General features: G+C 32.5%; 1 protein-coding gene across 3 annotated transcripts in view; it reads right to left on the minus strand.

The window, feature by feature from the left end:
- Nucleotides 1–628: 628 nt before the first annotated feature.
- The window catches only part of LOC126700429 (uncharacterized), a 37,918-nt gene continuing 22,937 nt past the window's right edge, over nucleotides 629–15,609 (minus strand). For 2 of the 3 annotated variants that reach the window (XM_050398589.1, XM_050398587.1), the window contains 5 exons: nucleotides 4,602–5,194; nucleotides 2,810–3,002; nucleotides 2,194–2,258; nucleotides 1,805–2,015; nucleotides 629–1,266 (listed from right to left, as the gene is read on the minus strand). In XM_050398589.1, the coding sequence (XP_050254546.1) occupies nucleotides 904–1,266; nucleotides 1,805–2,015; nucleotides 2,194–2,258; nucleotides 2,810–3,002; nucleotides 4,602–5,194 (1,425 nt within the window). In that variant the 3' untranslated portion in view covers nucleotides 629–903. Of the gene's footprint in view, nucleotides 1,267–1,804; nucleotides 2,016–2,193; nucleotides 2,259–2,809; nucleotides 3,003–4,601; nucleotides 5,195–7,628; nucleotides 8,365–15,609 lie in introns of those variants that run through there. The other variant, XM_050398586.1, reaches the window with a different exon arrangement.

Genomic DNA, 15,609 nt, shown 5'->3' on the forward strand with positions numbered 1-15,609 from the left:
ACAAAAAGATTTAAGTAACTCTTATCAAATAATCAATTTGAGTAATATTTAACATATATACAAAGTGTTCATACGGTTTTTGAATAGTTATCTCTTACGACAAAAATAGAGAATCAGAATATTTCCTAATAGTCAAGTCTCAGTTTCCAAAAGTATCCTTGCCATGCCATTATGTTGTTAAGCATGAAAAGTCTGCAGAATCTTGCAGAATTCTCAGCACAGTTCACACAAGAAAAGAAAAAGAAAATAAATAGTGAATACAAGTTGAGAATGAAATCTATATTTAACTGTAAGTAAGTGAGAGTACTACTGTCTCAGCAAAATAAAAATAAAAATAAAAAGTGAGAGTACTACTGTGGTAATTATACAGAGATATTGAGCTCACGTAGCACATGTAATCAAGCTGAATTTAGCATGTGGAAATATTAAATAACAGAATTCTACATCTAGTGAATTAATTGAACTGATTGAATTTTACGCGTGAGTGTTTCCCTTAACAAAGCATGCAACTCAAAAGCTTAAACTAGTAAATGGAAATACCCAATAAATACACAAGCCTATAACCAAGCACGTACCCAATTGAAGCTATAAATGATAACCCATTTGCAGCTTACCGTTGCTAGGTCAATTTCTTCCTAACCTTGAAATCTTATATTCATAATACACTTTGAACCAAACAACACAATAAGACTGTTATCAAGATTATAAGAGGAGGTAAATTATGACTTTCCTCAGTAATCAAATAGTGATACATTTATTTTGTGGACCTTTTTTTTTTTTTTTTTTTTTTTTCTGTAAACACCATCCAAAATGGGACATATATGAGTAAATAATTGAGCTGTGACTTACTCCTAAATAAAATATACATTAATTTGTATACATAAGAATAGAAAAAGAAACCTTCTATATCTGCTTATTTTGATTTTCCCAAAAATTCTTCTCCCACAATTCCACTTGTTTTATTGAATTTTCCTTTCTCTGCAGAAATGCATGAAGAGATGGAGGATCATATGGATGAGGCATAGTGCATGGGCTAGTGTACGTGGGACCATTTTCCATGGATTCCATAAAAAATTTCTTCTGCACTCCTGCTGCTGGACAAGCCATTGTCTCTGCACAGAGTTCAACAGCTTTTCTGGGTCTAATGGGCTTGAATGTTAAGAGCTTAGCATACTCATTTAAAAGATGAAACATGTAATCATATACATATTCCATCTTCAAGTCTTCTTGAATGAATTCACTTGCTGCCTTCCCCATTCCTTGTGCCTGAGTAATCAAATAAAAATAAGGAAACAAGAAAAGGGAAAGGGAAATATGAAAATCAAAGTCAATTCAAAAATGTGTTTGAAATTTTAATTTTGTTAATGTATCCTTCATATGTCCCATGAATTTTGTGTACTTGAGGTATGAATAGAAAGATAGCAACAAAACAAGCATGGGTTTCGCTTTAAAGAAATTAAACATTGCAAAAAAACTGAAATGATCAGATAGTTTGACATATGAAAGCCTTTAAGCTTTTAAGTAGTTGCTTATTGGCTTCTTATAAGTTATATCAGGCCTGTTTAAGTTTCAAAACTCATTGTTTGAAATCATCCCCCTATGAATATTTTTGGCACTGACAATACTTATTTGGTCATCTACTTGTAGACACCAATGGTCCAATGTACATACACCAGACACCTAATCTAAACACTTTAAGAACCAACATTACACTTTTTACTTTTCAAAATTTTGATGAATAATGACAAAGTTGGATGCAATTACACCAATGACATCTTCTCAACAAGCCTAAGTATGATATTACCTTTTGCTTATGGCTGTTGCCCCAGTCAACTGCGAACTTAATAGATTTGCACTTGTCATCATTCCTTATAGGCCAGTAGTGGTGCACTGGCATCAAACCTCTTGTGAAGAAATCATAGTAGTGGGGCTTCACAAGTAAGCTAACAGAATCACAAGCAAGAATGTATTTTTCACTGACAGACCAGGCAGAGCCTTCAATATAAATCTTATACCTGTGTTTGTAGTGAAAGGAAGAAACCATATTACTAATTGATAATGCACAGTCAACAAAAAGAGATGAAAAAGTACACATGGAATTAGTAATAATAAAAAAAAATCATAAAAACTGAAAACTAAAGACAAGCATATCATGCAAAAAAAGCAGAAAGAGATTGAAATTTTTTGCCTCACCTATAATTGCATTGGCTAGCCAAGTCTGATTGTTTGTATCCTTCCTGTGATTCTCGGATCCAATTCTGCAAATGAACATCCATTATTGTACCAGTTGCTGTACATAACAAATTTGCTCATCTTCATATGCTCATGAAGCATCCATTACTTTATCAATCACCATTAAACTCCTATTAACATGTTACTGGCATGCGAGAAAAGATCTACTTTTCTCTATGTAAATAGAAAAAGAGGACCCTCATGTTCTTTAAAGCGTATACTTTTAGGTTTGGCTTACAAGTTTGGCTCCCACCTACACCAAAAAGTTGCTAGTGGACTCCATAGGCTTCATTGTGGGATACGCCTAAAGAAGAGACAGCTAGTTGCTTTCTATTCTTCAATATGTATTTCTTCTTTCCAATAAGAACTTCATTTTAATTATACATTGGAGTAGAAGGGACATATGGCCTAGTTATAGGAGTGGCTAGGGTAATTGTTTTTATTCATCAATGCAACCATATAGTTGAAATTAATTGGAGAACCTACGGTACAGCACATAAGAAATTGTATCTAAGTTTTATCTATTTAATGATATACAAATAAAATAAATTTGAAAGAAAGAAATTCAGAATGTTACCTGAGCATATACACGAGCATTCCAGTCTTGATTGTCAGAGACATTACATTTCATGAGTTCTTGCCTGATTAGAGCAACTGATGGATTACCCTTCCAGTAAGCATAAGGTTCCCTTGCCATCCATCTCATCCTCTTGTTGCCTTCTTTTAGATCATTCAACAAATGTTTCCAAGGCTTTATATTGATCTCAGCCCTACACAAGTACATGTCATGTTAGGACTTAGGAGGGAAGTTATAGAAAAGAGAAACTGTTTATTAAGAAACGATCCCTTCCTTGGATAGTTAAGAACATCAAATAGTTGTGCACAAGCATGCATGCAAACTCACACACACAACATATATGCATATATGTACCTATGGTTTTATTTTAAAAATGTCATTGAAAAAAAATGTGCTTTATGAGAAAGGAATAAAGTATCACCACTTGAATGTTCTTGATTCAATTTCTCTTTTGAACTTTTAGTATTTTAGTTATAATAAGATATCATCTTTCATATAAGATTATATGAATCTCAATGAGAAATTGTCATTCAATATTGAGAATTTTAAATACTTGAATGTTATACCCAAAAAAAAGAAAGTAAGTTAAACATATGTACTTGACACATTTTAAGTAAAGGAGGGGGCATTCAAACACTAGACGTCTTTGTGGGAAATATAAAAAATAGATCCTTAAAAGTTCAAATCTCTTATATATTTGAATTTAAAAGACCTTTTAATGTTTTTCTATTTTTTATTTTTATTAATTTTTGTAAAGCAGTTTATTTTTATTTTTTTTCAAAGTCATAACATCCCCAACCCAATAGATAGCTCCACTCCTGCTCAAATGGACTCTAGGGTGTATTCCAAGATTTGTTCATAATTAAGGAAGTGATGAAAAGCTTTATAGTTTAGAAAAATTATTAACTATTGTGGGAGTAAATTTTTTATTTTATATGGGATCTTACTATGTGAATTTATAGTAAAATCTATCATTCAAGCAACAAGATAAAGTATTTATCCCATAATATTAAATAAAGACATAGTTTTTCTCTAAACTAGTTTGAAGGAATCTCCTACAACCTCCTATGTAGAGTTTTATAAGACTATTCTCACACACACACACATATATATAGTTGAAAAACATTCATATATATTATTTAAATAATTCACATGACTCATTTAAAAATGTCATGTGATTAAAAACACACGTATATGATCCTTTTAACCGCCCAATAGTGCATTAAGAGCAAAATTTCTTGAAATAGGTTTAGAGATAATCATTTTTAAGTTGAGTAATAGCTCCTTAATAGTTTTAAGGGGTAAAAGGCAAGCATGACATAGATCGATTTATAATATTATAATAAGCAGTGATTTAAAAATACACGTATATGATCCCTTTAACCACCCAATAGTGCATTAGAGCAAAATTTCTCCATACAAGTTTAGAAGTAAACTTTTTTAAGTCGAGTAATAACTTCTTAATAGTTTGAGATGGTAAAATGCAAGTATGACATAAATCGATTTATAATATTATAATAAATAGTGGTTTAATTGTGCTAAACTAATTATTACTAAAATGAATAAAGTTACCGATATAACATTTTTACAATAAATTCTAAGTGGCAAGTAATAATAGTAATAGAATAAAACAAGAATAAAACGAGAAGTAGTAACAAATTACTACATAGAATTTATTGTAAAAGTGTTGTTATTTCACCAAAGCTATGGAGAAGAGTGAGCCGTTGGATTGCGAGTGAGTGAAACAAGCACAAAGTGGAGATTGTGAGTAAGAGAGTAAAAAAAGTCTTACCATCCCCAAAAGGACCAATCAGGGAAAACAATATCCAGTGTATCATCATCCCCACAGTACCGAAACAGAGGAGGTGGGCCCGTGGAATTGGGCCCTTGATAGTCCTTTGTTTTGATGACTGGCCAGTCAACGCAATCAAACATCAGCTCCAAGTCAGGAATTTTCCCAGGGTACCTCCGCAGTAACTGTAGGATCCCCCACAGCGTAAAAACGTCTCTAGTCTGAAACGCCCTCTGAAATCTCTCCACGTAAGCCTTGCCCTTCACTATCACCAGCCTGAAATTTGCTGTCGCTTTAGCCCTTTCCAACATGTCTCTGGTGATCCCAGTGTGGGCCCAGGGCCGTAGATCTTCGTGGATCCAACGGAAGTACTCGGGACACGTGGGTGGTGATGGACGGTCAGGATCTTCTTCTGTGTTGAACGTGGTTGGGTAGTTTGAAGGGCAGGTTCGTGTGAGGCTGTAAGCTGTACAGTTTAGTGGGATCGCAATTGGCTCTAAGGGCTTTTTAGGAATTTTGGGGATTCTTTGAGGGTATACGTGGGATGTTATAGTAGTTAGTTTTGATTTTGGTGCCGAATTGTCAGCTATACCCTGAGACACGTAGCACAACGCATAATAGTCAATAACACAAGAATAATTTAATTCTTACGCATGGTAAAAAAATACTTCTTTAATTTTCTCAAGAAAACCTATGGGTAAATAAAAATGAATTACCTCAATAAAATAATAAGATAGAATATAATCAATCATTATCTTATAGACTTCTTGAACTCATGCCTTAGTTTCACAATCCAAATGCAGTCGAATTTGACTTGGAGAAATGCGAAATTCGATAATAACTCCACATATTTTTGAATGTATTCATTGTTTTCAGAATTGTTTTTTTTTTTTTTTTTCTAACAATGAAGCTAATTGTCAAAATTTGCATATACTTCCTTTGGTTTGTTATTATGCAAAAGTTGAACTTATAAACTCTAACTAAACAGATACTAAAGTCTAAATATAAATATATAATCACTTAGATATTTCAAATGGCTTCGAAATAAGAAAAAAGTGCAGCAAAAAATAGTATATAAAAGAATTATGCGCTTGATTTTACTTTTCTTCAATGGTAAGTACATAATTTACACACTCATTCTTTAAATGTGTCATTAGAGGACTCTTTTAAAATAAATAATAAAAGTAAACTAAAAAAGGCAATTGCAAATGGGAAATGTAGGGGAAAATTACAATCAAGGCACAAAAAAGTGTTGGCAACTGGATTTGTAAAATATCAGAATTGCAAATTTTTTTGCAATTGTGCTCCAATATCATCCTGAATGTATGATGGCACTGTAGCACAATTGTAAAAATTATAATATATTTTAATTAATAAAATAGAAGAGAAAAGTGAGAGAGAGTTGTATTAAAATATATTATATTATTTTAGTGGGTAATATATATTATTTTAATGAATAAAATAGAAAAATTAAAATTAAAATGTTAAATATAGTGTAAAATAATATAGTATGATTGATAAAATAATTTTTTAAAATGATAAAATAAAATAGAATACAATTTTCTGAGCACTTGTTAAAATAGAGCCCGTGAGAGTAATAAAATAATTTTGGCTAACGACAATTATTTAAAATGAGAGTGAAAAGAGAAAGCTGTCCACAACTACCGGAAATCTAGTAAATTACCATATTTCTTCAAACAGTATTCAACCTAGGAATAATTTTACTACCGACAAAGACAACGCGCAATTTGTCAGTTGTCAGTTGTCACTGATCAAAAACGGCACAAGTTGTTTGATCGCTAAACCAACAGCTTCTAGACACGTTTTATGACTTCATTCACTTTGTTTGTACTTAACCCACCCAAAAGTTTTTTTTTTTTTTTTTTAAATACCCAAAAGCCAACTCAATATTTTTAATGGAGATGTTCAGCTCTTCAGGGTTCTCTTCTTCCCCCCGTACGTTGTGTAATTATGGAAATCATCAAAAAAAAAAAAAAAAAAAAAACAATACAATGTTAAAGAGATAATTTTTTTTTTCTACAAGCTATATATCACAATTTATTAATAAGATTTATATTTTTTTTCTACAACCTTTATCACAATCTATTAAAATGATAAGTTAGTATCACTTCTATCTATTTATATTATTACAATTTTTATCAATCATAATATATTAAAATGATAAGTTATGATTAAAATAATACAACTTTCACATATATCTATTACTACTATTTTGATATATTATTACTATTTTATGATGAATAATACGGTAATACCTCTCTCACATATATCTATTGCTCCTATTTTTATTTCACAACACTAAAACTACTCCGCACGAAATTATGAAAAAAATTTGATCCTCACTAGTTCTTCAAAACAAAATGATACTACTATACTAGAGGCACAACCTACAAAAGTTGACATCACTACAAGTTCATAATCATAGTCGGCTCAATAACAAGTAACTTTATTGCCATAACTATTACCACACTTTACCTACATGACAAGTTGAAATTGTCTATTCACATATACTCATTATTTTTGTTTGACCATTTGCAAGTTGCAACTCAACACTTCGGTGAATTGTGGCTACAATTGCGAAAATTATTGTGAGAGCAGACTTAATCGTCACTAATAGAGGTCCCACGTGGTGATGAGTGTCCCCCCTTAATGACTACTTCCTTTGTGGAAGTCTAAGACCGAGTGAGATTGAGTGGTTTAACAGCCGAACTTAACCGACACTCAACCCGCGAGTTTAGGCCTAAAAAATATATCTTGCTCCATAATAACACCCCGCCACGTGTAGTGTATGCATTTACAGACACCAAAGTGTCGTTTTATGAACTCTGAAAGTCGTCGTTTCCAGTGCGATTCGGCTCCATATGGTGGTGGAACCTCACCACCTCAAGTGCCGTTTAAATCGCGGAAGATAACGACGTGTCGTATAAAATTTCTTTCACGAATAAAGTAAAACACACCATCATTGATAGTAGTAGAGTATTATTATAATAAGACATTAATACTTACAGTGGTGTAGAGCACGCGCGTGAAGACAAACGCGCCGGCGATCAGGAAGAAGAGGAAGATGAAGAAAGCAGAGGATCGGGCAGGAGCCTTCGTAAATGGCCGCCAGATCATGTCTGCGAAGTGACGATAAAGCCCCGACCTTGGCAAGAAATAACACCACTCAAGCCTCTGATGCATATTGTGATTGTAATTGTACTCTCTCATGCTACGTTTCGAGTTTCAACTATACACTTTCTGACAACAACTTCACTCAAACTTTTGTTTTCTCAACTGGGTTTCTCAAACTTAGCTGATGGGAGATTTTGATATGATGGGTTTTTGTTAAGTGACATGATATGATCTACCCAACATTTCAGTTACTGTTGTTGTTGTGCTGGAAAAATGGACCTGATGTGTTGGGTTGTGTTGGTAAGTGCAATTGAATTTGTTTAGATCAGAGATAAAAGCTTTGGGTACACTGACAAAACAAGGGAAAGGGAAATGCAAAGAGAGAGATATTTTGGGTGCTCGAAAAAGTAAAGTATGGAAATGATGAAAGAAAGAGGTGGACGATGTGAGAAGTGAGAACTGAACTCACAGGAAGTGAGAGGGTTTATTTTATTTTAATAAGGAAACTTTTAGAGGTAGATAGAATCTCGTGAGCTAATGTGACTTTCTATCCCAAACTCTTTTCTTCATTCACTGGAACAGAGTATGAAAAAGGACAACAGAGTTTCACTAATTTTAGATCTAGGATGTGAGTGACAAAGAGGCAATAGGGCCATATGTGTAAGCCCCCACGTTTATACAGAACAGCATGTGAGGATACAAGGAATATCTAATTTAGTTAGAGAAATATAAAAAAGTTGCTACCAAGAGTTCCCCTTATGATTTAAAAGAAATTTCTAAAAATTGATTCTAATTAAGGTGTCAAAAAAAAAAAATTTAGATGTAATAAGGAAATGAAGAAGAATTCAATTTATAATTTAAGTCTATAAATCGAAAGAACAATATGATACTCAAAGCATTCACATGATCACATCTATTTTTGAACTTTGATGTAAAAAAAATCACTTCTTTATATTTTAGCTACCTAATATTAACACATCACTTTTCATTTTGGTATACATCCAATTAAAATATTTATCATAAATTTTTTTTTGGGGGGGGGGGGGGGGGTAGGGAATAGAGAAAAAGGAGAGAGGATTTGTTTGAATAAAAAAAGAGAACAAAGTTTTACAAAATATTCCATGTGATACTGTAGCATTTTGCAAAAGATAAAATATTTGAAGTGTGTAACAAAAACTGAACATGTAACAATTTTTAGGTGGAGTTTGGATAGCGTCTATGTTGCGCGTTTGCGTGTTTTTGATGTTTTTCTATGGGTCTCATATACTGTTCACGGAACTTACAAGTACTTTATTTAGAAAAACAATTTTAAAACTGAGTCTCACGATGTTATTCACACATTTAAAAATTATTTTACTACAGTGTTTTAGTTTTTAGTAATAATCAGTATCCGAACCGCCCTTTAGTATTTTTAAAAGCATTCTTCTTTTTGCTTTTTTTTGGAGTAAAGGATAAAAACTTTATTTGTTAGAAGAAAGTGTACAGATACAGAAGAATAACAAAGAGAGCATACATATTCACTTTTGTAAAGTTTGGACAACTTTTGCAATTAAAAGTCTTTTTTTTTTCTTTTTCTTTTTTTTTTGTTGAAGAACCAATTTTGTGAATAAAATTTGACTAAAATAGATTATATGAACTATGAAAAATGGGACATGAATGCTTTCAATTATGATGCTTTTCAATTTCAATTTGAGTAATTAAAAAAAAAAAAAGGTTTTGAAGGGTCAGATCCTAAAAACAACCTTGCATCATAAGTAAATTAAGAGAGATTATTACCTTCATGGAACGACTTGTTTGCTTGCCCTCCCTATAACAATAGGGCCCAGCCTCATGTGAAAGGAGGAGACCACCAAACTTTTAATCCACCGACTAATACTTTTTAGTATATTAAAGATCATATTTTATTTTACTAGGTGATAGGAAGAATCTTAGGAGGTGATGTATTAATAAGGGTGATATTTTCCGGTATCTTCCCCCACCTTTTTCACTGGCTCTCTCTTAAAAAATCATTTAAGATCCCTCTTGGTACGTGGCTAGTTTTTATTTAATTTTATTATTTAAGTTTTTATTTTTGTTATTAGGAGTTGGTAATCAAATAATGAATAGGATAAATTGTTAGCTTAATATTTGAATAAATCTTATCTATTTATTGTAGATAAAAATTAGGTTTCTTTTGAATTTAAATGTTAGCTTTATCTTGTAAAATCATCTAAATAAATGACTTGATGTTAATTTATAAAGAAAGTTGAAAAATATTATTGATGTGATTTTAAGTTTTAATAATATAACTTGGGTTGAAATAGATTCCAGTTAAATTAACGGGTAAAGTTTCTTTTTTTCTATAAAATAAAAGATCTGACATTCGAATTATGCCTGCATAAAAAACCAGTTGATATTTTGACTTAATGATAAAGCCATAAAAAGTAATAATAATCATAGACAGTACAGTGGACACCGGCACAAATTGATAACTAAGGTTGAAAGATAAGAACTATTAGACACTTCAAAATTGTGGTGACGTTCTATATTTTAACATTAATGGTGAATTTGGTCATGAAGAAGGATATATTCTTTAATAAATATGGCTGGAAAAGTGGTAAATCTAGTTAAATTCTACTCACTTGAATTTCAAGCTTTTATACCATAACATTTATGCCCCGTGTTGAAGTGGATGTCTTTTGTACGAAATTTCTTTTGCATACCTGCGCTCTTTATGTTAGGCATGGGGTAGTTGTAACAATCAAATTAAATTTGCAAAGAAATTAGTTGTACTAGGGAGAGATTTTCTCCACTTCTACTTGAAAGGTTCTCACTTCTCATTTAATTTTTCGATCAACTTTTTTCTCCATTATAGTATTGGACATTGAGTAATGGAAAATTCGGTGAAACTAGTAAAGAATACGGTAGAGAAATTCTTTATCATGATCTTTCAATTTATATTTACAGTGTGCTTTATATGACTTTTTCTTTTTTTTATTGACTTATTTTGTTTAAAAAATAATAACCTATAAAAAAAAAAGTTATCTCAACAGAAAACAAAAATTTTATATACAAAATTACAATTACACCTGAAGAAAAAAAAAGTAAAAACTTAAAAATTGTACACGTTACATAAACCGAACGTAGAAATAAACTTAAATTTAAGCTAAAATAAACATTTCCCAGGTCTAAAAGATAAAAGATCATCTCTGAAAAGCCTTTCCTCTATTGTTTTCTTTCCATCAAATTTTTCTCTTTTCTAGATATATAAAATTAGATTTTCTTTTGTTCAATTTGCATAATAATAGATGTAGTGACACAATCTATTTGTCCGCTTTGGGGATTTTCACCTCACCTCAAGCCAAGGGCTTGCCTTGTAGCCGATATTGGATTTTGGCTTGACACCCGCACGGCTTTGTCCTCTTAGCGAGTGTGGGCATGCTCATTGGGCAAGCTTATAAGGCATAGGGGGGGGAGGGGTGGGGGGTGCTTCTCTAAGCGATGTGGGACTCTTGCACAATGAGCATGCCCACACTCACTAAGAGGACAAAGCCGTGTGGGTGTCAAGCCAAAATCCAATATCGGCTACAAGGCAAGCCCTTAGCCTGAGGTGAGGTGAAAATCCCCAAAGCGGACAAATAGATTGTGTCACTACAATAGGAATTAAAGAAGTTAAACAAAAGGGGACTCTTTATGTTAATAAGAAATTTTCACAGAAGATTTTTCTTATAAGAGTTGAAATTCTCCATTTCCACTTAGGAGAAACAAAACAAAACCATGGACTATCCGAATTGGATTGATACACAATACTGGTAAATCTTATCAATCTCATCTTTATAAATATAGTATAATTGATGAACTAAACTTCTCTAAAAAAAAATGATCATGAACTAGAATTTCCAGCAATTTGAGAGGAGTTAGGTTACATGTATATGGTATTCCATTAGTAATAATTCTTTATTAATTAAGTAGTAATATTGCTAACCTTTTTTTTTTTTTTTTAAGAAAAATCCCCTCTGGGGTAGAGATCTTATTATTGCATCCGTAATAAATCGAGTTGACACACCTCAAAAACGTCTGGTGGAACAGACTCCATCCAAACCAAAAAAAGAACACTGGCAACTTGTCTAGCAAGCTTGTGAGCCACACAATTTCCTTCTCTATTAATATGCTGAATTGAAATAAAAGAAAAACAAGAAATTAAACTTTTGATGTTTAACAGAACATGTCCCATAGCCGAAAGGTCCATTGCTAACCTTTTCAGCTTATTTTTCTCTTCTTTATTTTATTTTTTGGGGAGTACGCTGTACTGTCTGTACAGTACCAGGCCCATGCTTAGTGCAACAGCACATATATGGGCGATGCACAAGGGCACGACAACCCCAAAGCAAGCTACTATGCTGGACTCTACCCTTTGAAATATATAATTTATTTATTTATTTATTGATTCGTTGAAATATATAAATTTAATATTGTATATATATCAGCCTGTATATATATCAGTCCACATGTCTAAATATGAAATATTAAACACATACTTAAATAAACCAATGTTAGTGCAAGTGCAACAACACATGTTCTGTGAGGTGCCTTTGTATTAAAAATCATTTAGGTCAATCTGTTTGTAAAGGTTATTATTTATGGCACTCTTACAATGATGAGAACAACTATTTATCTATAATTAGAGAAGCATTATATGAGGCATGGAAGCACGGTTTCAAGAAGATAATCTTTTTTCTAAGATCAAATCAAGGGGTGAAGCTAATTTAGACACATCGCCTAACTAACTTGGAGAACATTCTCGTCATAGATGATATTGCAACATTAAAGAAGATGATTTAAGCACATTCATATCCAATTTGATCCTCAACCGGTATTCCAAGAAGTTCAAGGACAACAAGTTTTACAAGTCTCTCCTAGATGTGATTTTATTTGGCGGTAACAAAAAAAAAAAAAAACAACACGTGTCCTATTAATAGGTGAGCAATTGTTAACAAACCATTTTAGGAAAATTTTGATATTCTTTTCATAAGAAATATAAAAAACTGTCAAATTTTTTTTTCTCATAAAAAGTTTTTTTTAAATATTTTCTAAATCATTACTCTTAGGACATTCGTTTACTTTTCTCTACAAATAAAAGGCAAATTTTCAAGCATTAGTCTCCTAAACCAGGTTTTCTTAAGAATGTAGAAATGCTCTAGCTCTAGAATTCACCTTTTGTGTTCTAAGAAAAGAACACCTTAAGACTATTGCAATAATCCAAGTTGAATGGAAGAAACCACTTGAGGGTTGGTTTAAACTTATTCTGATGGTTCATCACTTGGAAATCTAGGTCCTGCAAGGAGTGGAGGTCTTATTAGAAACACTTATGGAGATTGGATTAAGGGTTATCCTTGAAGAATTGGATGTACACCATTGTATCAGCTGAGTTTTGGGATCTTAGAGATGGTTTTTTTTTTTTTTTTTTTTTTTTTTTTTTTTTTTTTTTTTTTTTTTGAGGAAGTAGAGATGGGTTAATTTTGGGTTTACAACCGAATATCCAAAACTTAGAAGTAAAACTTAATGCTAGTCTAGTCTCTTTCATGCACATTAATGCAATAATTAACTTTAGATCATCCTCCATCTTTTGTACTACGTTTGAAGTTTTTAGATCATTACAATATTTTCATATTTTAAAGAGGCAAACTTTTTTTTTTTTTTTTTTGATAGGTAAAGAGGCAAACTTGAGTGTGAATGTGTGATGGAAGAAGAGAGCGTGACCAGTTATGATATTTAGGTTATTTTGTATATGTCTTTATGATATTTTTTAATGGGTATTCTTTTTTTAATATGGAAATTTATAATGGGTTTTCTAAGTGATTCTCTTTGTCCTCTTTAAATATGGTTTTGGGGACAAGTTTGAAAATAACATAAAAGTAGTAAAAGAGGATGGCCAACATGTATGGGCAGTATCCTCTCATTCGGCAATATATGGATTTGACAACCATTTTCTCAAAAAATAAAAATAAAAAAAGGATTTGACAACCCACCTACTCTTTGGATAAGAATGATATAGTGGTTCATCAAAAAAAAAAAAAAAAAAAAAAAAGAATGATATAGTGGGGGGAAGTTTAATTCATGTCTTCAGGAAAAAAATCATTTGGTCTTCCTTTTCAAAGAGTATAAACTTTCTGATTGTTGAAGAAGTGTATTCATACTCTGTTTGTTTAGCGGAAATACATTTTCAAATACAAAATAATTTTAGTAAAACATTATTAGGTGTTTGGTATGATATATAAAATATTTCCAGCACAAACTACTAAAATTAGTGCCTCAGTTATCAGAATCGTTAGAGCATTCCCATCAACTCTCTCATAAAAAATGTCATTTTAACACATCAAAAACTCACATTATCATTTTAGCACATCATTTTACAACATACCATTTTTCAAATGTTCTATACTTCAATTCTATACATTAAAATAATATTTACTATACATTAAAATAATATATTCCTCCTCCTTATCCCTATCACTATCATCATCATCATCACCAACGGCCACCACCGGCACAAACACCGACGGCCACCACCGGCAACAACACCAACGGCCACCAACGCTGCCTCAAAAAAAAAAAAAAAAAAAACACAACCAGAGCGACAATCAAATCAGGACAAACCCACCGGCACTATCATCATCATCATCACCAACGACCACCACTGACACTAACCCACATCCACCAACGGCACCTTAAAAAAAAATTAAAAAAAAAAAAAAAAAACACAACCAGGAAAAAAGAAATCCTAAATCAAACAAACCCACAGCTCAGGCGGCGAGGTCCGCTTCAGGCGGGAGACATCGGCAGCGAGATTAGATTCAGGCGAGATCGATTTCAGCGGCTTGAGGTGGCTTTAGGTGAGATCGGCTTCAGGCGGCTTGAGGATGAGAGATGAAGAGAATGAGAGTGAAGAGGGAGCTGTGGAGGACGACTATGGCTCCGGCGAGATCAGCGGCGAGATTGGCGGCTTTGGTGAGATCGGCAAGAGAGAAGAACAAAGATGCAGAGAGAAAAGAACGAAACGCAAATGAGAGTAGAGAGAGAGAAAGTCTGAGTGAATAATGAGAGAGAAAGGCTGAGGGAATAAACAAATAATAAAAAAAAATGGCATGGATGTCCGTACCGTCTCATATTTGAGACGGTACTGTAGCTGTGTGCCAAAATTTTTGGCATTTAGAACATCTCATGAGGCTCATGTTTTGGGGTTTGGTGTGCCAAGTACCAAATATTTGACATTTGGCACACCTGATGAGGGTGCTCTTAGTGCTGAAAGTCTAATGATCAAATCACTAGCGCTTAAGGTGGTTGTTTAAAGTAATCGCATTTAATCCTTAAAAAACTTTTTTTTTTTTTTTTTAAGAAATAATCCCTAAACAACTTAAAGCAATTAATTTTAGTCTCTAAAAACCTTGAAGTAATCGATTTTAATTCATAACAAACTTAAGGTTGTCACTTCTAGTCTTTATTGAATGATGACATACTAGTTTTTAGTTTGGTCACGATATACAAAGAACTAAAAATAATTGTTTTATACTTTAGGGTAGTGTTTGTTATACACACCCTGCTACATACTATTATAGTTCAATATAGTTCAAAAATGTGTGTAACAGTTTTTTTTTTTTTTTTTTTTTCGTAAACGTTTGGGCCCAAAATGGCTCAGATACTAAACCCGAGGAACTAATGGGATATTATTTGAGCCTTTCTTTATGTCTTGTGGAGGAGAGAGGGTTATTGGTGAGTTGGCAAGTCTGGTTTCTTTTTTACCTTGGGTCCCACGTGTTTGCATGAGTTGAGGCTTTTGTCTTATAATGAGTTGGGCTGCTCTTTGTTTCAAATAAAGCATTTTTACCAATAAAAG

Source organism: Quercus robur, chromosome 9, assembly GCF_932294415.1.
Source record: "Quercus robur chromosome 9, dhQueRobu3.1, whole genome shotgun sequence".
Lineage (NCBI taxonomy): Eukaryota > Viridiplantae > Streptophyta > Magnoliopsida > Fagales > Fagaceae > Quercus > Quercus robur.